The sequence below is a fragment of the Diabrotica undecimpunctata genome, chromosome 2, assembly GCF_040954645.1.
Source record: "Diabrotica undecimpunctata isolate CICGRU chromosome 2, icDiaUnde3, whole genome shotgun sequence".
Classification (NCBI taxonomy): Eukaryota; Metazoa; Arthropoda; class Insecta; order Coleoptera; family Chrysomelidae; genus Diabrotica; species Diabrotica undecimpunctata.
The window spans coordinates 94315790-94337674 of NC_092804.1; the positions used below are offsets into that span (position 1 = coordinate 94315790).

The 21885-nt window shown below is 30.5% G+C and overlaps 1 protein-coding gene across 4 annotated transcripts in view; it reads left to right on the forward strand.

Annotated features, from left to right (window-relative positions):
• Window positions 1-21885, forward strand: part of Pi3K92E (phosphatidylinositol 3-kinase 92E) — a 747272-nt gene that overhangs the window by 701108 nt on the left and 24279 nt on the right. For 3 of the 4 annotated variants that reach the window (XM_072523215.1, XM_072523216.1, XM_072523218.1), the window contains 2 exons: window positions 20146-20313; window positions 20371-20490. The exons of the other annotated variant lie outside the window; for it this stretch is intronic. In XM_072523215.1, the coding sequence (XP_072379316.1) occupies window positions 20146-20313; window positions 20371-20490 (288 nt within the window). The remainder of the gene's footprint in view (window positions 1-20145; window positions 20314-20370; window positions 20491-21885) is intronic. 4 annotated transcript variants of the gene reach the window in all.

Here is a 21885-nt window from a genome sequence, read left to right on the forward strand (position 1 = left end):
AACTAAGTTTTACTATCTGTACCTAAATTTTAAAATTTTAGAATATATTTTGTCCATTATTTTATATGTGTTATTAATGTTGAGTGTCAATGCTTTTACAAATAATCTCAACGACTAGTAAGTTGCACTAAAGAATTGTGATATTTTATAAATATTTACATATTTTTCTTATTACAGTGTCTTGAAAAAGGAATAAAACCATTCCGAAAGCTAGACAAAAAGACAAGAGTGTTTCATTAACATCCTGGCCAATTTTCTGACTGCAACCCTAATAAACTGTGTTGTTTGTTTATATTAACAGTCACTTATATCCAGTAATATATATATATATATATATACAGTGATTAGTGCCTTAAGAACCGGCAAAATAACGCAAAAGATAGAAAACATAATACGTTGTGAAATAAAAAGAGATGAAAGTAGTAGAGGTGGGAAATTATCGATAGAAACCTCTAATTTACATTATATTGCATTACATTAGGACTATCGATAGTTTCCCACCTTTAGACGTTAGCTTATGAGCTAAAGTTGACTTCAGTCATAATATTACAAGTATGACGTCGAACATTAACATTTTTTAAATTTCACATAAAGTAAAAACTGATTGAAGGCAATAAAGCAAATGTAAGTAAACAGTTTAATTAGTAGTAATTTGATAATTAATTCTGTGTTGACGAATACAGAATAACAAGCTATGACAATTCTGTATTGAGAAGAGTGTATGCGACGTCTCAAATCACAGTTTATTATTGACCAATACTTTAATTTTGGATAAAAACATACTCGTACTTAAACTGTTTTTACTTACATTACGTGATACGTATTATTATGACTGAAGTCAACCAGCTCATAAGCTAACGTCTAAAGGTGGGAAATATTCGATAGATCTAATGTAATGTAAAGTAAATTATAGGTTTATATTGATAATTTCTCACCTCTACTACTTGCATCTCTTTTTATTCCACAACGTATTATGTTTTCTATCTTTTGCGTTATTTTGCCGGTTCTTAAGGCACTCATCCCTGTATATATACATATATATATATATATATATATATATATATATATATATATATATATATATATATATTGAGATGATTGGTGTTTAAAGAAAATAATTTATAAATTATATACTAGATAATATTAGATATAAAAAGTATTTGGTTATTTTAAGAAGTTATATACTAGAGAATTTAATAAAAATAATTTATGTGAGGGCATTTTTAAGAAATTAGCATGTAATAAGTGTAAAAAAAGTTTTATTTGAGTAATTATAATGTTGTAGATCTATTTAAGTGACCCATGTGACTAGGCAACCAAAAATACTCTTTAAAGTGACGTTTAAGTAATGATTACGAATATAAAGTGGGGTTATAATAATATGTTGTTTAAAATGTGTAGTTTATTAAATTAGAGTGTTAGTTACTGATTTAAGTGTATATTCTGATCTGAAAAGCCTAAATGTCAACAAAATTATCAATAGAAAATTAAAGAATTCTCCAGAATACAGAATTTGACCTTTGTTACGGTAGAACATTCTCGAATAATGGTTATGTCTGTGGATCGAACATATACTTTTTCCAGAACATCCATATAGAGGAAATAGAACAAACTCGAATAGGATTTCTTACCAGATGGTTCTGGAAGATTGAAAAGGTATAAATACTCGGTGATTTGGATTCAAGATGGCCAGTTTTAGTATGAAAGTTAGTTAGAGTCAGTCAATCAGTTACAGATAGTCAGAAGGTCCAATTGTTCAATATAGTGAGTTAAATGAAGATTAAGAAACAGTATAAAGAAAATATTATTGAAGATTAAAAATTATGCTATGTATAAATGGTGATTGGATAATGGAAGAAGTATTAATTGAATATTAAAATTATATAATATATTTGGTGATTGGATATTGGTATATTGAAAAGAAGAATAAATGTAAATATATAATATATTTGGTGATTGGATATTGGCATATTGAAAAGAAGAATAAATATAAATGCTGTTTGCTGGTTTGCTTGGTGGTTTATAAATGCTTAAGAAGAAATATATTTTAAATTGGTGAAAGCTGATAATTGGAAAAAGTAATTTCACAAAAACAAGGATAACCGAAGCACGAAGACATTGAGTGGTGATTAGTGTGTAGATATGTGTTTCATAATAGATATAATAAAGATAATTTAAAAAAGTACTTACAAACTAATTCTTTGAGAACCTCGATAAAAACCCTATATATTATAATTATATTATTAAAAATACACCGCGGGGCTCTCTATTTTAAAGAATTAGTTTGGGAAGATAAGTGCTCTCATATAATTAAATTAATTATCAGTAGAAAGAAAAAATTATAGAATTTATTTTTAATTATATTTGAACAAGTAGTCTCAAAATGTTTCAAGGAAAGGAAGGTACAAGAAGCAAAAAGAATGAAGAAGATGTTGAAGTAGAAACACAACCTGTACAAGAGGAGATTTTAGTTCAAGCTCCACAAGATACTGCAGAAATGAATCCAGAAAGAGAGGAAAATGTCAATATGGCAGCTTTGATGTCATTAATGATGCAGATAAACAAGACAATGGAAGAGAATTCAAAAGAAATCAAAGAAGACATAAAAAAATTGGAAGAGAATTCAAAAGAAGTAAAGAAGACATGAAAAAAATGGAACAGAAATTAGAAGAGAATTATGGAAAATTAGAAAAGAAAATAGAAGATAATAATAATAAAATTGTAAAACAAATTGAAAAACAAATGGATAAAAAACTTGAAGCTGCAGAGAAAAAAGTAGCAAATGAAATAAAAAATATACGGAATGACTACAAGAAAAGGATAGACAACGAGAGGACAGAAGTAAAGAGGATTATTCAAGATAATAAGATAGATATAGAACAGAAAATAGAGTTGCAGAAATGTAACTTAGAAGTAAAAATTAACGAAGACATGAGAAACACAGAAGAAAAATTAGACGATATACAACAAAATATCCAAATAAATATTAATCAAATAAGAAATGTGGAACAGAGAATAGATGATATTTCACAAATGAGAGACATAGGGAGACCTTACTTAAATTTAACAAATGAGACTGGGATTAAATTCTCTGGTAATATAAAAAATTTGCATCCTAGAGTATACATAAATAGTTTAAAACATAGATTAAGATTGATGAATAATATTAATGATATTAAAGATTATATTAGAATGACATTAAATGACAATGCAGCAACTTGGTTTGCTAGTATTGAAAATGATTTAGATAATTTTCAAACATTTGAAAATAAATTTTTAAATTATTATTGGGGTGAATTAGAGCAAGCCAAATTTAGAGAAGTTCTATATTTTGGAAAGTATAATCACAATTTAAAATCAAATATGGTAGATTATGCATTAAAACTGATAACAGTTGCAAAATATTTAGAACCACCAGTTAGAGAGGATGAAACAGTCTTAAATGTATCTAGACATTTTGATGCTGATGTTGTGCAAACAGTAACTGTACAAAATATTTAAACAATAGATAGTTTTATTAATTTTATTCAAAGAATACAAAGAGGCAATATGACAAGTAATAATAACAACAGAAAAAACAATAATAACTTTCAATATAATAAAAATGATAATCAACAATATAGACAATCATATAATAATTATAGATATGGTGATAGTTTACCAAATTTTAATGATAATAACAGTAATCAAAATAGACAGAACTTTAATAACAATACTAGTTATAATAGACAAAATTTTAATAACAATACTAATTATAATAGACAAGATTTTAACAATAGAAGAAATACAGAGCGGCCTAACTATAACAGACAGGTAAATTGTGTACGAAGGAATAGAAGCTGCGAAGACAGGGAACGAAATAGTACAAGGCAAGAAAATGTGAGTAGAAGTCATAGTAGGGAAAGACACAGGACATCAGATCCAAGTGGTCAGATACAATCTGACAATTCTAATAATCAAAATTTTGTTCAGTAAACTTTCTGAATTACAAGTTAGGCCATTGCTATTATGAAAAACCTTCTGAATTTATTTCTTTAGATGAAGATAAAATTATTGAATCTATTAATTTAATTTATATAAATGCTTTGGCCAAAAATAAAATGATTAAGATTATGATAGATACTGGTTCAGAAAGTACTTTAGTCTCGGAGAATTTTATTTTTAATACATTAAAACTATCAGATATAATAAAGATTCCAAAAATTAAAATTGTTGGTGCACATAATAAGAATTTGGGTGAAATTGATAAACTAGCCAATTTTAAAATTAATATTCTTAATAAAGAAATTAATATGCAAGGATTTATTGTCAACGATTTATGTGTTGATATATTAATGGGAAAAGATGAATTGGAACAGAAGAAAGTGAAGATAGATTTTGAAGAAAAAATGGTAACTTTGGAAGGGCAAATAATTAAATTTATGCAGAAAGATGAGGTGGAAGAAGGAATAAGAGTTGATAGGATATTGTCAAAAGAAAGTAATAATGTTTATGAAGAAGAAATATATTTTGATGATAGGGAAATGTCCCAAAAGAATGTAAAGAATAATTATTGTAGTGAATATTTAAGGAATGGAAATTTTAAGCAGATGGATGCCTACGAGGTGGAGTGCGTAAAATTGGAAGCAAGGAATAATGAGTACATAATGAAGAATAATTTTATTTGTAAAGAAGAAGATATGATAAAAGTTTTAAATTGCCCTGAAGAATATAAATCAATAGTCGTTTTCATATTGCAGCAACACAAGGGACTTGTCAATAAAGAAAATAGAATTGCACAAAATTATATCCATAGTATAAAAGTTAAAGAAGAAAAAGATTTTAAAACAAAATCATACCCAATACCATATAAATACAGAGAAGAAGTAAACAGAACGATTAATAATATGTTAGAAGATGGAATCATTGAGAAGGCAGATACACGTTTCATAAACCCCATAGTAGTAGTACGTAAAAGATCAGGTGAAATCAGGTTATGTTTGGATGCAAGGAATATTAACAAGATTACTGAAAAGCAATTTGAAGCACCAATGAGTATAGATGGAATACTAGGAAGAATTACAGGAATGTCATTTTTCACTAAAATCGATTTACAGCATAGTTTCTGGTTGATACCTCTAGAAAGAAAAAGTAGACAGTATACGGGATTTCAGATAGATGGAGTAGTATATCAATTTAAAGTAGTACCATTTGGACTTCAATCATCTTGCAGTGCTCTATGTAGATGTCTTCATGATATTTTGGATCAATATGAACATTTTATAATTCACTAAATTGATGATATATTAATTTTTTCTAAAACGGCTGAAGATCACGAGAAACACCTAAAAATTATAATCAACAGATTAGACGAAGTTGGACTAAAAATAAATCAAGAAAAATGTACATTTTTTCAAAAAGAAGTAATATTATCTAGGTTATAAACTTAACACTAAGGGAATCGAAATGGATCCAGAACGAACACAGGTCATTCAGGAATATAAAACTCCACACAATTTAAGAACTTTAAGAGGATTTATTGGAATAATTAATTATTATAAAAGGATGATACCAGATCTAAGTATAAAAGAAATTCCATTACTTGAACTGCTGAGGAAAGGTGTAAAATGAAGATGGGATCAGAGAAGAGAACTAGCATTCCAAGAAATTAAAAACAGTTTTCTGCCAAATTTAAAAATATACTATCCTGACTACACACAGCCATTCATATTAAGAACAGATGCATCCATAGAGAGATTATCAGGGGTATTATTACAAATACATGATGGGGTCGAATACCCAATACAATTCATTTCAAGAATTACAAAGCTACATGAAAAGGGTTACTCAGTTTCAGAATTAGAACTAGCAAGTATCATACACTGTGTCACAAAATTAAGATTTTATTTGTTGGGTAATGAATTTACAATAGAAACAGATCACCAAGCTTTAACATCTATATTAAATAACAAATATGGAAACAGTAGAATACATCGGTGGAGTCTAATATTGAGTGAATACTCCTTTGAAATCAAATACATTTCTGGAAAATCCAATATAGTGGCAGATGCTTTATCAAGGTTAGAAAATACATCACAAAAAGGGCAGCGAACAATAAAAATTGGATTAAATCAATTAGTAGAAAGTACAGGATTATATTCTAAAGAAGAAATTATAAGAGATCAGATCAATTTGAGTGAAAAACAAAAAGTCCTTAAGAAAGATGGAGTTTATTATAAAATAATAAATGGCATAAAAGTATATGTAATAACTAGAACTTTAGCAAGGAAAATATTGAAAAATTTACATAATAATTACATGCGTATTGGTTCAAGAAAGCTATGGATGCTATTTAGGGACAATTATTTTGCAAAGAATGACATAAGTATAGCAAAAGAAATTACTACCCAATGCCAAATATGTCAAATAAACAAAGAAAAGAATTTCAAAAACCAGAACACATATAGATCTAATGTTGTATATGAAAAACTAAATACAGTGTCCATGGATTTTATTTCAAATTTAGTTCCAAGTCCAACAGGAAAAAAGCATATACTAGTGATAGTTGGTTTATATACAAAATTTATTAAACTATATCCCTGCTCAAGAACAAATGTTAAAACATTGAAATTATATATTAATCAATTTTTCGAAGAAATAGGACCATTTAGAAATTGCATAATAGATAATGCTACATATTTTAACAACCAAAAATTTCGAGCATTTTGTGAGAAAAAGGGAATCAACATTCATTTTACAAGTATCAGACATCCTCAGGCAAATCCTGCAGAAAGATATATTAAAGAAGTTATAAAATATTTAAGAATAGTGTGCCAAGATCAACATGAAACGTGGCAGCAACATATACCACAAGTAGAATATTTTTTAAATAATACACATAATTTAAATACAGAGGAAGTACCAGAATATTTAATGTTTGGCCATATAGGAAACAGAAAATGGATTAGTGAATATAATCAGGATATGTTAGAACAAGTAATGCAGAAAGTGAATAACCGAATTAGGAGGAAAGCTGAAAAATATATCAGAAGACAAAATCGAAAAATAAAAAAACCAATCACATTTCAAAAGGGAGATAAAGTGTTAATTCGTTTACTTAGAAAAAGTAATGTTAAAGAAAATCGTTGTAAGAAATTAAAACCAATGTTTGAAGGTCCATACAGAATTGAAAATCAGAATGGACTAAATAGTTATGTGTTAATAGATGCAGAGAACAGACTACGAGGCATGTTCCATATCAACGACATTTTTAAGTATTATGAAGAGAATGAATAATGTTTTCTATACTTTTAACATTAATAATAACAACTGTTACTGATATATCCATTTTATTCAATAGACTTGATTTCTTAAATAAATGGTAGATTTCATTATTGTGAATCAATTTGACATCATACTTGTAGTCTTGTACATATGGAAATTATTTTGTACCCTAAAAATCATAATTTGGGGTTAGATACAAAATTGATTTTATAAATCTCTTTCTAATATAATAAAGTGTAAAACTTACCAATTTATATAGATGAAAGTCTTTTGAATGGAAATAATTCCTAGATTTGTATCCTAACATCCATGGTAAAATGTAGTAAACACAAAAATAAAAACACAAAAACTTCCATTTGACATGACAGTTTGACATAGACAGTGAACAGGGATGTATCTAATAGAACACATTTTAAATAAAAAAAAATTGAATTATTAATTTACTAAGGTATGTAGATCAGAAAATTAATATTTAAAAAAATAATAAGTAAATTATTTATTTTAAATACTATTTTGGGATATTGATATGATTGGTGTTTAAAGAAAATAATTTATAAGTTATATACTAGATAATTTTAGATATAACAAGTATTTGGTTATTTTAAGAAGTTATATACTAGAGAATTTAATAAAAATATATTTATGTGAGGGCATTTTTAAGAAATTAGCATATAAAAAGTATTTTTTTGGTAGTTGTGATGTTGTAGATATATTTAAGTGAGCCATGTGACTAGGCAATGATACATACTCTGAAGTGACGTTTAAGAATAATTACGAATATGGAGTGGGGTTATAATGATAATATGTTGTTTAAAATGTGTAATTTATTAAATTAAAATATTTAATTTATATAAGTTACTGATTTAAATGTATACTCTGATCTGAAAAGCCTAAATGCCAACAAACTACACTTAGTACTTACAAACTAATTCTCGATAGATAAGTAAGGAATTCTCTAGATCACCGGAGATGGCTTTGTTTGCGAAATGGTTTGTTCCAGAAAATTCAGACATGTATTTAATAGAACAAATGGAACATGATTTCTTACCAGATGGTTCTGGAACATCCAAAAAGATATAAATACCCGGTGATTTGGATTCAAAGCAGTCAGAAAGTTTAAGTCAAGCAGTCAGAAAGTTTAGTAAGAAAGTCGATTCAGTTAGTTATGAGTTTTTTAGTATGAAAATTAGTTAGAGGCAGTCAATCAGTTACAATTGTTCAATATAGTGAGTTAAATCAATATTAAGAAACCGTATAAAGAAAATAATATTGAAGATTAAAAATTATGTTATGTATAAATGATGATAATGGAAGAAGTATTAATTGAATATTAAAATTAAATGATATTTTGGTGATTGGATATTGATATATTGAAAAGAAGAATAAAAATAAATGCTGTTGCTGGTTTGCTTGGTGGCTTATAAATGCTGTGAAGAAAAATATCTTAAATTGGTGGAAGCTGATAATTGGAAAAAGTAATTTCACAAAAACAGGGATAACCGAAGCTGAGAAGAAGACATTTGAGTGGTGATTATAATCTATATAGTGGAAAACAGTTCATTTAGGCATTCAGTGACAGAAAGGTACAAAATTTTGTTAATATAATTTAGTTAGTGTCATAACAATTTCAATTTTGAAGATATTTTGTTTAAATTTTACATTGTCTATAGAATTTAATTAGTTTCATAAGAATTTCAATTTAAAGATAGTTTATTTTAAATTTACATTGGCTAGGTTAGATATATATGTGTGTTTCATAATAGATATAATAAAGATAATTTAAAAAAGTACTTACAAACTAATTCTTTGAGAACCGCGATAAAAACCCTATATTATTAAAAAATACTCATTGCTCATCATTCAAACAAACACTACATCATAACAATATATATATATATATATATATATATATATATATATATATATATAAGCTTTCTAAAGCTAAAGCTTTTTTACATAATTGCTTAATGAACCTATATGTAAAAAAAGCTTTAGAAATAAAAATCACATGCAATAATTTAGTATATTTACAAAAATTTATTAGTAGAGTTAAATTTAGATTGCAGAATATTTTACCGTTGCACATCATGCAAGTTTTTGAAGCCAATTTAAAGCAATCTTTTGATTATATGCTTGAAGATGTTAAGATAAAGAACATTAACAAATATGAAAGATTATACTCTAACGACACTCCAAAAGTAAATAAGCTATTTAATGACAACAGTAAATGGTTCAAAGATATATCTTCTGTTAATATTCCCACAAATGTTTCTGACTTCCTGTGTCTGGGTCCAAAATTTGGGGTTTCTTGTCCAAAATCAGATTTTAAGTTAGATAATTTTTTAGGTGATGTAGAAAATATAATAGATGAAATACCGGATACATCTAAAGACTTATTGAGAGCAAAAGTTACTAATGTCGTTACGAACTACTTAAATCATTCGAACAAAGAACATTCTGATGTTTTAAATAAAATATTTAAAGAAATTCAACAATTCTTAAAATCACATCCAAATCTTTATATTTTACAATCAGATACTGGAGGGTGTACAGTAGCAATGAACAAAACCGAATATATTGAAAAAACAGAAGTCTTATTATTATTAAATGATAAAATTACATATCTTCAGCTAAAAAGAGATCCAACTATTACGATACAATTTTCTTATAATGAACTTATTAAAGCTATGAGGAATAAATCAAGAATTTGCCAAAAAACTGACTATATATAATGCATCTTGTCCGAAACTTTACTGCTTACCAAAAATCCATAAAGAAGGTATACCACTTAGACCTATTGTAAGCACTTTAAATTCGGTAACTTATGACTTATCCAAATTTCTTGCTAACATTCTTAAATATGCTTTTGACGAAGTGAACAACTATAATGCAAAGGATACATTTTCAGTTGTTAATGATGTCAGAGAGTTGATTTTACCGAAAGATTTTGTTTTAATTTCGTTAGATGTCATATCGTTATTTACTAATATACCAATAGATCTGGACAGTAATATAATACAGTCAAAATGGAATCTCATTCTAAATTATACAACAAATTCTAAGGATAGTTTTTTAATACTTCTGAATTATGTTTTTGAGAACACCTATTTTAGCTTTAATGATAAATTCTATCGACAAATATTTGGAGCACCTATGAGTAGTCCACTCAGCCCCATAATAGCAACCATCATTTTGGACCATTTGCTGGATGTCATTATTCCACAATTTCCTTTCCCTTTACCCTTCATTTAAAAAAGTTGTAGACAATCTTATATGTTCTGTTCCTACTTCACAAATTCAAAATACCTTGAACATTTTCAATAACTTTAACAAACATATCCAATTTACTTTAGAGATTGAAAATGATTGTTCGATATCATTTCTGGACACCAAATTAATAGGAACTGAATAAAACAAAATATTGATAGATTGGTATCAAAAGCCAACACATTCTGGAAGATATTTAAACTTTTTTTCAAATCATCCTACTCATCAAAAGTTTAATACTGTGATTGCAATGAAGAATAGGGTAAGGCATATTAGTGGTGATACATTCATAAACCGAAACTTAAATTTGCTGTTAAACATCTTTAAAAATAATGGATACCCAAAACATATCCTTAAAAAATTGATATTTAACTCAGACATTTTTGACGGTCCCACTGATATTGAAGCAGTACAAACAATCCAATATAAAAAACTACCATTAATAAAACAGTTTCCTGTGACTGGTTTATTTAAACAATTTACCAACATTAAAATTGACCAATATAATTTATTAGAAAACCGACAACTGTTTTCTAAAGTAAAAGACAAGACACCAGCTGTAAATAAAACTAATGTTAGTTGTTTTTGTTTGCTTTTTATAATATATTATGTACAAGTACGTTTTTAAATATTTTAAACTCTAAATCTGTAAGTAATTCATTGTTTATTCTCACCTTATATTTATAAAAATTTTAACCATTTTTAGTTGTCTCCTGATGAAGCTGACAAAAATCAGTCAAATATAGAGAAATAAAAGAAAAAAAGAGTTTTTTCAAATAACAGACCTCATACCCGATACACCACTACAATTAATATATATATATATATATATATATATATATATATATATATATATATATATATATATATATATATATATATATATGTTAGATCACTAATCACGTATTTGACTTTTTAAAAAAGAACTTTATTTGTTACAAATTAAATATTAAATAATAGTACAAAATTAAATTAATTTAAAATGACTACAATAACTGGACTGGTCGAAGTTGCAGCTAAGAGTGATTCCGGCATCTGAGAATGGTAATTTATAGGTTTGGTATGAAGTGCTGAATTGCTGTTCCCATGAATGTTGGCCAACGGTTCGTACAAAGTTCTAATGCGTGCTCAGCGGTTTCTATGGGAATGGGATGATGAAATCTGAAGTCGGCGAACTTAAGCTAGTTCAAGGTTAATATTTTCTCATATAACAGCTCCCCTTATTAGTGAAAAGTCAATGCCATTGCTTTGACTTTTACAGAGTAATTGGTGTTTCTGCTTCGCTTTCCTGTTGGACATTGGGTCTTCTTCTGAAGGAGGTTAAGCTTTGAAGTTTCTGTCTAATGGAATTTCTGCGTGGTAGTGGAGTTGGAGGCTGATCCTGGGACAAGGAGATTGCAATTTTTGGGAATATTTTGGTTCGGTATTTGCAGAAAAGGTATAAGATAACTAGGATAATAATCAGGGATAAGGTTGATATAGTAAATAAGGGTAGATGTTCCTCAATGAATGATTGGCTCATAATATGGTCCAGTTCTTCTGAATATTGGTCCAATTTGTGTTGTGCAATATTTAAGTCATCTACGTTGATCTTACTGAGTTTTAGTGGTTTCAATTTTGATAGGTGATTCTTTGTCTCAAAATGGTCACAGCATCTGTAGGGTACGTTAACTGGGTGACTTCTATACGTGATATTTGTATATTTTTCAATTTGGTCTCTAGCATGAATTCTGGTACTGCCGATGAATGCAATACATTCGGGAATTAGTCTTAAGATTGAATTTGTTTTTATTATTTTTGTAGTGACGTCTTTCCTTGCACATTTGATTGTTACTGGTAATGGATCGGAAATGGTTAGTAACCATAAATTTTGGTCAATTTCTTGTACATTGTAACCTTGTGTCAAGAGCATGGACATCTGGCAAGTTTTTGGTAAGTTGCTGAGAGGTTTCAAAAGCTGGGCTTCACATATAGCATCTGTGTCTATGGGATACGGAAGAATGTCTGTACACATTCTTTGGTTTTGACTGATTTGTTTGCATTTTTCGGTGTCCATGGGTAAGACATATGAAATTGAATCATCATCTCGCGCTATGTATTTATGAACAGTTGAAAGTATATGATGAAAACCAGTTTGATTATCTAATATTGGTATTGAATATAATTGATACAAGGTGAATATTTCGGGATCAACTAACGGAATTTCGAGGACGAAAACAATTTTTGAATCAAGCTGATAAGCTTGCAGTTTTATTATGTCAATATACTGAGCTATATTTGACATATAAGTGGGTAGAGGCAATACGTTATTTTGTAATGACTGTGAGATTTCTTTTAATGGGTCCATTAAGTCTATGGGCGAAATAATAGAACTATGTAGAATTTGCAGGCGAGAGAATGTGATAGAATTTAGTATATCATTTAAATAATTTTCTAAAAATACGTAGCTTTCCATTAAGGACTCACATAAATCTAGTATTTGTAATTGTGCTTGGTAAAAGGAGATGTCATTATTAATGTCCAGAAGTGTAGTCTCGATGGTTTTTAAGTCTTTGTTAAAAGTTTCTTCGTCTATTTGCAATTTTTGAATTGTAGTGTTGAAAGTTCTTATAACTGAAGTGGTAACAGATATTTGATTTTTTAGGAGATTTTCAATTTGAGTTTCATCGGAATTTATCTTATTTATACATTTATTAAAGTATTCGCCATCAGAGGCGTCTAAATTTCCAGTAATAGATTTCCAGATTGTTCCAATACCATTTACTAAACCGCGTTTTAGGCGTTTATTATAAGGTACTGTGTCAGAGGTTATTTCTTTATATTTTAAATTAACGGAGTTTGAGATTTGTTTTAGCAGACTAACATGTGTCTGTACTTCGGCTTGAAAGGCAAGTTTTCTCGGTGTATCCACGTTAATAAATTTTTCTAACAGGTTTTCCAAAATTCTGTCATTATTGGATATTGTAGTTTTGATAGGTAATAATTCTTTGTAAACAAGTAAAGTCCATTTGTCATTAGATATTCGTATAGTTCCTTTTTCATGAAAAAATATTCCAATTGTGTTATTAATTGGAGTGAGGAGAATTTGGGATTGGACGATAGAAAGGAGTCCATAGAATCTGTAAAGGAAAATTATTCAAAATAAGGTTTCAGTCTGTCAAAATTTACTTTAGAGGTTTGGTTAGTTTTGGGATTAAGGATAATTGCGGAATTTGTAAAAACTTCTTGAATTTCGAAAGGTCCATTAAAAAGATTATCCGATTTTGATTTAATTTGGGATTCTTTTACGTAAACTTTGTCACCAATTTTAAAATCAGGTCTTCGTTCTGAAATATTCTCGTCAAATCTTACTTTCACCTTTTCTTTCTGTCTTTCTGTTTTTGCTCTGGCTACTTTGTAAAAATATTCCATGCGGTTATTCAGGTCTCGAATATATTTACTCATTAGTGTTTTTTGATTGTATAGAGTTTCTGGTGGTCGACCTGCAGTGTGCCCAAATATAAGTTCATATGGTGTAAAACCGTGGGTCTTATTCTTTGTGTTGTTATAGCATATTATTGCATAAGGAAGTATAGTGAAGGGATGATCGTTTGGGTTCTCGGCTTGATTTGCTCTAATCATTTCTGAGAGTGTGGCATGAAACCTTTCTATAGATCCATTAGATTGTGGATGGTTAACGCTAGAAAATGTTACATGTGTGTACAATATTAATTCTTCGGTTACTGTATTCCATGTTTTCTTCGAATATGTCATTCATTATTTTCTCGTGGAGTTCTTCAAGTTTATTTTGCCAAAAAAATGTAACAATATTTTTGTTGGATTTGTCTAATAAGTCCGTATTCGATGTTTCAATTTTAGAATAATCGATTATTGACTTAGTTCTATACAGTTCGATAAACTTGTCAAGTTCTTCGGACATTTTTTCTATATTTTCTTCATCGTCGTCTTCGTTTTCTTGAGTTTCCGTGTCATCTTCATTCGATGCATGTAATGAGATTTTTGATTGAAAGTTTGCACAATCCTTGAAATGGTTAATCTTTATCCTTGAGAGGGCATCTGCATTTCTGTTTATTTTTCCTGCGCGATGTTCTATTTTATAATTGTATTCTTCGAGTTTTAGGCGCCAACGCGCTAATCGGCTTCCGGGATCTTTTATCGAGAAAAGCCATGTAAGGGGTCGATGATCGGTAATCAGGGTGAATTTTCGGCCAAAAAGATATGGTCTAAAATGTTTGACTGCCCATACGATAGCTAATAGTTCTCTCTCTATAGTCGAATATTTTGTTTCGGCACCGCATAATGTTCTGGAGGCATAAGCTATGGGTAAATCTTTTCCAATAGGGCCTTGCGATAGAACAGCTCCAATCGCGAATGCACTAGCGTCAGTTGTTAGTAAAAATGGTTCCTCAAAATTGGGATATATAAGTATTGGATCTGAAGTTAAAATATTTTTGAGTTCGTTAAAGGCTTCTTTGCAATCAGAATTAAAAATAAAACGTACGTCTTTCTGAAGTAGTTTCGTAAGTGGTTTAGAAATTTTGGCAAAATTTGGAATAAATCTTCTATAGTAACCGGCTAAGCCTAAGAATGACTTTATTTCTTTGGTGTTCTTTGGTTCTGGGAAGTTTTTGATGCAAGATATTTTAGCTGGATTTGTTTTTACACCATTTTCTGTTACAAGGTGGCCCAAATATGCTACTTCTTTTCTTAAAAATTCGCACTTGTCTGGCTGTATTTTTAAATTTGCTTTTCGTAACCTTTTAAAAACTTCTGTTAGTCGTGACATGTGATCATGAATAGTGGGTGAGTAGATAATTATGTCATCCATATACACTAAGCATCTTTCGTTTTGTATTCCTAAGAGGATGTTGTCCATTACTCTTTGGAAAGTAGATGGAGCATTCATTAGTCCGAATGGCATGCGGACAAATTCGTAATGTCCATTTTCGACGGAAAAGGCCGTTTTCTGGATGTCTTGTGGCTCGATTTCAATCTGGTGAAATCCAGACGCTAAATCTAGTGTTGTGAAGTATTGGCATCTTCCTAGTTGGTCCAATAGTTCTGACATTTGTGGTAGAGGATAACGGTCTTGTACTGTGAGTTCGTTGAGTTTTCGATAATCAATAACAACTCGCCATTTTTGTTTTCCTGACGCATCTAATTTCTTCGGTACGACCCAGACTGGACTCGACCAGGGCGAGACACTTTTCTGGATTATTCCTTCTTCTAACATTTTATTAATTTGCAACTTTACCTCTTCCTTATGTATTTGAGGATATATATAGGATTTAGTGAAGATAGGTTTAGCGTTGTTTGTTTCGATTTTGTGCTTGATTTCGTTTGTGAAGGTCAGTTTGTCGCCTTCGACATAAAATATATCTGCGTATTCAGTACATATATCTAGAATTAGTTCTTGTTCTTCGCAATTTAGATGATCAATTCTTAGTTGTTCTTTAATTATTCGTGTTCTATCTACTACGGGTTCTTCAAAATCATTTCCGTTGTAGGATAGGATTGTCTCCGAATTTTTGAAAGGTTCGATTGAAATGTCTGAAAATTCGATTGTCTTCGGCATAGCATTAGCATTTAGTATGGAAGTTAAGAATTCTCCATTTTCATCTACATGGACTAATGCATGAGGTAATCTAACTTTTTCTATTTCTTGAGCTGATAATATGGCATCTGTATTTGATAAGTTGCATTTTAGTCTGCATATTTGTTCGGTCCGGCTGTCAATGGTAATTCTGTTTTTTCCTTTTATTCGTTTTCTCTCTGGTCTTTCAAGATTTTTGTCTTGATCTCGGTTTTTTACGATAGTATATTTTTCATTTATAGGGTTTTGATATTTTAAATTTGATTCCTGTTTAGAATCTGATTTAATTTTTATTTTAGGTTCGTTTTGTCTTGTTTCTGTAGGGTGTGTCGGTGTTTTGTCTTTAGGAGGTGTGTTTGTCTCGTGTCCTACTTTGTGAAGGGTGACAGTTTTAAAATTTGTATGCAACTGTCGGGATTTGAGATTACGCATTCATAATGATCTAGAAAGTCTAGGCCTATTATGCCATCGAAATCAATGTCTAAATTGAAAATAAAGACTTTGTGAGGATTATCGTCAGTGAAGGGAATCAGGACAGATTCTGTTATTAGCAATTTTTGATCGGTTATACCTTGAATAGTAACGTTTTCAGGAAATCTATTATGATAATTGCGTGCTGTGTTTTCTTTGAAAACAGTGATTCCAGCACCTGTGTCAATTAAAAGTTTAAAAGTGTTGGTAGCATCGTTAATGTAATATAAATTTTTGGAGCTCATTGTATGAAATGGGGTTACATGAATGTCTGTTCGGGAAAATTGAGATTCGGATGAAAGTTGTCCAAGTTGAGTGCTTGGATTTGTTCTTGGATATTCGTAATATCCGTTGAGGGGTTCGTATGATTGGGAGGATGATTTTGATTCTGAAGTGAAAGAAAATCCTGATAATTTTGTTTGTTATTGGTTTCGTAAAAGTTATCAGTTTGCGGATTATTTTCTGTATAATAATTCGTTTCATAGTTTTCATAGTTATCGGTATTATAATAATTATCTGTATAGTAATCGTCTGTATAATAGTTAGTCGTCATTTCATCAGGGTATTCGTTTAAAACATGTGCTCTTTGGAAGTTTGGGTTTCTTTGAATAACAGATGGACGATTTTGATTTTGATTTTGAGATGAAAAGGAAGGTCTCTGTTGGTTGAAATTTGGATTGTTGGAGGAATATTGATTCCTATTAGGATTCTGATTGTTTTGATAGTTGTTAGGTCCATTATTATATTGGTTTTGGTAACCGTGTGGCCTAGAAAAAGTTTGGTTTGGCTGTACGAAACGTGAAGAGCGGCATTCACTATTTAGATGACCAATGCGGCCACAATTTGTACATTTTGTAAACTGAGATGAGGGTCTTCTCATTGGTTGAGAGGATTTAGGAATAGTTGATCTAGAATTAGATTTTTGTTCTTCAAAATATGACAATTGAAGTTCGCGTCTAATACGATTGCTTGCTTCAATGAGATCTTTTGGATTACTAGCCCTAATAATTTGTCCTAGACGGGGTTCTAAACCGGTTAAAAGTGTGTTTAGGGCCATGGTATCGATTAAGTCACATTGGGCAGTTTTTTGATCTGGGGATAAATTTGCTACTTGGATGGAGGCGTGCATTTTTGCATTCAGAACTTGTAAACGGTTAAAGAAAGTTAGAGGAGATTCGTTAGATAGTTGTTTTAGTCTTTGTAAGTCTTGTATTAAGGAGGTCAGGTCTCTACTGTCTCCGAAATGTAGATTTAGTAATTGTTTTATTTCTGTATAAGACATTGGTTTTCTAGAATTAATAAGCTGTGCAGCTTTACCTTTGAGTTTATTTTTTACGTAAATCGTTAATAGAACGCGCTGATCGCCTGTGGCCATTTTAAAAGCACAGTCGCACGCATCTAAAAATGTAGAAAGAGAAATCGGATCGCCTTCAAATTCTGGGATAATAGAAAATATTTCCGAAAGCTTGTATGGTTCGATTTCTTGTTGAGTCTGGGAACGTGTCTCAGGCATTTTTCGAGATATTTTTAAACGAAAATGAAAAATAGAAGTATGGAGAAAAAAAATGTGGTAGTATATAAAGGGCAAAAATGTATCAATATAAAAATATCAAATAATATATTAACAAAAATGTATTAAATATACCAAATAAAAATATATCAAGAAAAATATACCAAAATATAGCAAGTAAAAAAAATATGTCAATAAAATATCAGTATAAAATAGTATGTAAAGAAATATCAATAATTTCAAATATTAGATAATCAACTTGTATTTTTTTATGTATCTTGATTAATTGACTTGCAGTATAGTCAATTTCGTAAATTATTATAACAAAATTATTAACGAGATGATTCAAAATCCACTTACATAAAGAAGAACATCGGGACGCCTTGTTCTCTCTGCTCAGCTACCAGGGGCTTCACTAGGTGTTCCTTCCGTAGATTACAGGAGTGAGGTTGTTCGGAGATGCTTTCTTCTTTAAGTGTTGTCTTGTTCTCTCTGCTCGGCTACCAGGGGCTTCACTAGGTGTTCCTTCCGTAGGTCACAGAAGTGAGGGACTTCTGTATCCATATTTCTTTTATAAGCTGCTGTAGCGCTATTATGATATCGTGGCCACCTTCTTTATATAATTCCGCTGGGAGATTATCTATTCCGGGTGATTTGTTTCTGGCTAGTTTGTTTACAGCGTCTTTAACTTCCAGGATCGTTGGTGGATCCTCCTCCCTCTCGTCTGCTCCGCTTACCTCGCAGCTTTCGTCTTCCGGGTTTTCTTCTTCCTCTATATTAAGTATCTGGTTAAAATATTCCGTTCATCGGTTTAGTACGTCTGTTCTTGTTGTTAAGAGATCGCCATTTAAACTTCTACATTGATTTGTGTTTGCCTTAAATTCTTTTCTGTTGATGTTTGACTATTGAAAAATAAGAAATTATTTTATGGCGCGGAAAGTATCTGAAACAAATAGCAGAATTTCGAAGAGATGAAAAAAAAAACATATGAAACAGATGAAATATGGTTAAATGGTCACATACTGTGACATAAATTTGGCAGGATTTAAGTGTGAAAAACAAACGACAATCCTAACTGGATTGGCGACAAGTTTAAAAACCCCATCTAGAAAGGGAAAACGCCTTATTATTATTAGCCATATTGGTAGCGACTCAGGATTTGTTGAAGAAGGTTTAAATGCATTTGTTTCTAAAAAGACTGTAGATTACCATGAGGAAATGGATGCAGATCATTATGAAAAATGGTTTTCGTAATACGCTCCATATCACTGCCGGTGTGTAGAACAGTTACCGACCACTAAATGGACAAAAGGCTAGATTGCGGATTGGCTTACTAAAAAACATCAAATTCAATCAACCAATTTTGAAAATCGAGTTACTAAACTTAGCACGGTGTCATAAAGATAAATATATTAAATATATAGTAGATGAAATGGTGCGAGAACTTGGCGTAATTGTAGTTCGATTGGCACCACACCATTGTGAGTTAAACCCGATAGAACGTATGTGGGCTCAAATAATAATGAAGTAGCAAGGGACAATGTTGCTTTCAAATTCAGTTATGTAAAAAATCTGCTTAATAGTGCCTTCAGCAATGTGACCTTACAGTCATGGATAAAATGTATCGAGCATCTAGTGAAAGAAGAGTAAGAGAATATGTGGAACCTTGATAACTTCATTGAAATTACCATGGAACCAGTAGTTGTTAATCTAGGTGAATATACTACTGATGAATCTGAAGATGACATAGATGGCTCAGCTTAGATTATGTATAATGTTAGTTTTTATTTGAACATATTTTTTATATTTTATGAAAATAAATATTCAGTCAAAGTGACCCATTTATTACTAGTACTGTTTCGTACCAAGAATTGAGTTTCGTCTATATTGAATAATGAATTGAAATATTGAAATATACACTTTTTACAATTCTGGTATTGTGGTATAAAATAGCCGAAAACATTTTGCGTTTTCGAGGCTATTTTTTAATAAGTTGGATATCAAAAGTTATAAGATATATGAAATGTATTTTCATTTTCAGTTATTTCATATTGATTTTGGTCACATTTTGGGACATTTCAAAGAAAAATTTGGTTTTAAAAGAGAAAGAGTACCATTTGTCTTAACACACGATTTCGTGTATGTGATCAACAAAGGACAAAACGCCAAGTCATTGGAATTTAAAATTTTTCAGGAGTGTTGCGAGAAGGTAAACTTACTTATATTTGAAGTTAAAGCCAATGATGATCTTTTTTTTATATTTAAGGCATTCATGGTGTTGCGAAAGCATGGAAACCTTTTTATATCACTATTTGCTATGATGATATCGACGGGATTACCAGAATTAAGTTCTGAAAAGGATCTTAACTATTTGAGAGATACTTTGGTAAGTGTAATAAAAATATTTTATCAACAGAATAAGCAATAGTTCTTGTTCAGATAGAAGCTATCCTAAACTGTCGCCCTTTTTCTCCTATGTCCTCTAATTGTTCCTATCTTACCTCAATCACACCTGCCTACTTCTTGATTGGACGCTCAACGGAATCAATTCCAGAAGTTGAGCTTGCAGAAATTAATCCCAGGAAACTTCATCAATTTCAAACAGTCCAGCAGATTCGTCAGCATTTTTTGGCGGCGATGGTCTTTTAATGCTACGTACGCCTCTCGTGCTGCGTTTTCCGTTCTCCCAACAATATTGATATCATCAGCATATGCTAAAATTTGCACAGATTTGTTATATATTGAACCGGTAGTTGTGATTTGTGACGTACGTATTACTTTTTCCAGAGCTAGATTGAATAGTATACAGGAGAGTGGGTCTCCCTGACGTAGCCCGTTATTTGTTTTAAAAGATTCAGAGAGTTTCCCCTGGATTCGTACTTTGCATTCAACTTTTTCAAGGGTTAGTTTGGTTAAACTTACCAACTGATTTGGTACTCCTAGGTCTATCATTGCTCTAAACAATTCTCTTCTATTTACAGAGTCGTAGGCTGCCTTGTAGTCTATAAATATGTGGTGCGTGTCTACACCGTATTCCAGTGTTTTCTCTAGAATTTGTCTTAGGGTTGAAATCTGATGAATTGTTGATTTACCACCTCTGAAACCAGCCTGGTATTGTCCTATTATTCGCTCTGCATATGGTGCCATACGATGGCATAGTATATTGGAGAATATTTTATATGCTGCATTTAGGAGCGTAATTCCTCGATGGTTAGAGCATTCAAAGATATCTCCCTTTTTGTGTATGGTGCAAAGTATTCCAATATTCCAATCATTGGGAAGGGACTTCTGTATCCATATTTCTTTTATAAGCTGCTGTAGCGCTATTATGATATCGTGGCCACCTTCTTTATATAATTCCGCTGGGAGATTATCTATTCCGGGTGATTTGTTTCTGGCTAGTTTGTTTACAGCGTCTTTAACTTCCAGGATCGTTGGTGGATCCTCCTCCCTCTCGTCTGCTCCGCTTACCTCGCAGCTTTCGTCTTCCGGGTTTTCTTCTTCCTCTATATTAAGTATCTGGTTAAAATATTCCGTTCATCGGTTTAGTACGTCTGTTCTTGTTGTTAAGAGATCGCCATTTAAACTTCTACATTGATTTGTGTTTGCCTTAAATTCTTTTCTGTTGATGTTAACTTTCTTATAGAATGTTCTGAATTCTTTCTCTCTGTTGAGGTTTTCTATATATTGAAGTTCCTTTTTTAAGTGGTTTCGTTTCTTCATTCTGTGTATTTTCTTTTCTTCTCTTCTCTTTGTCTGGTAATTCTCTATACTTGTCCTA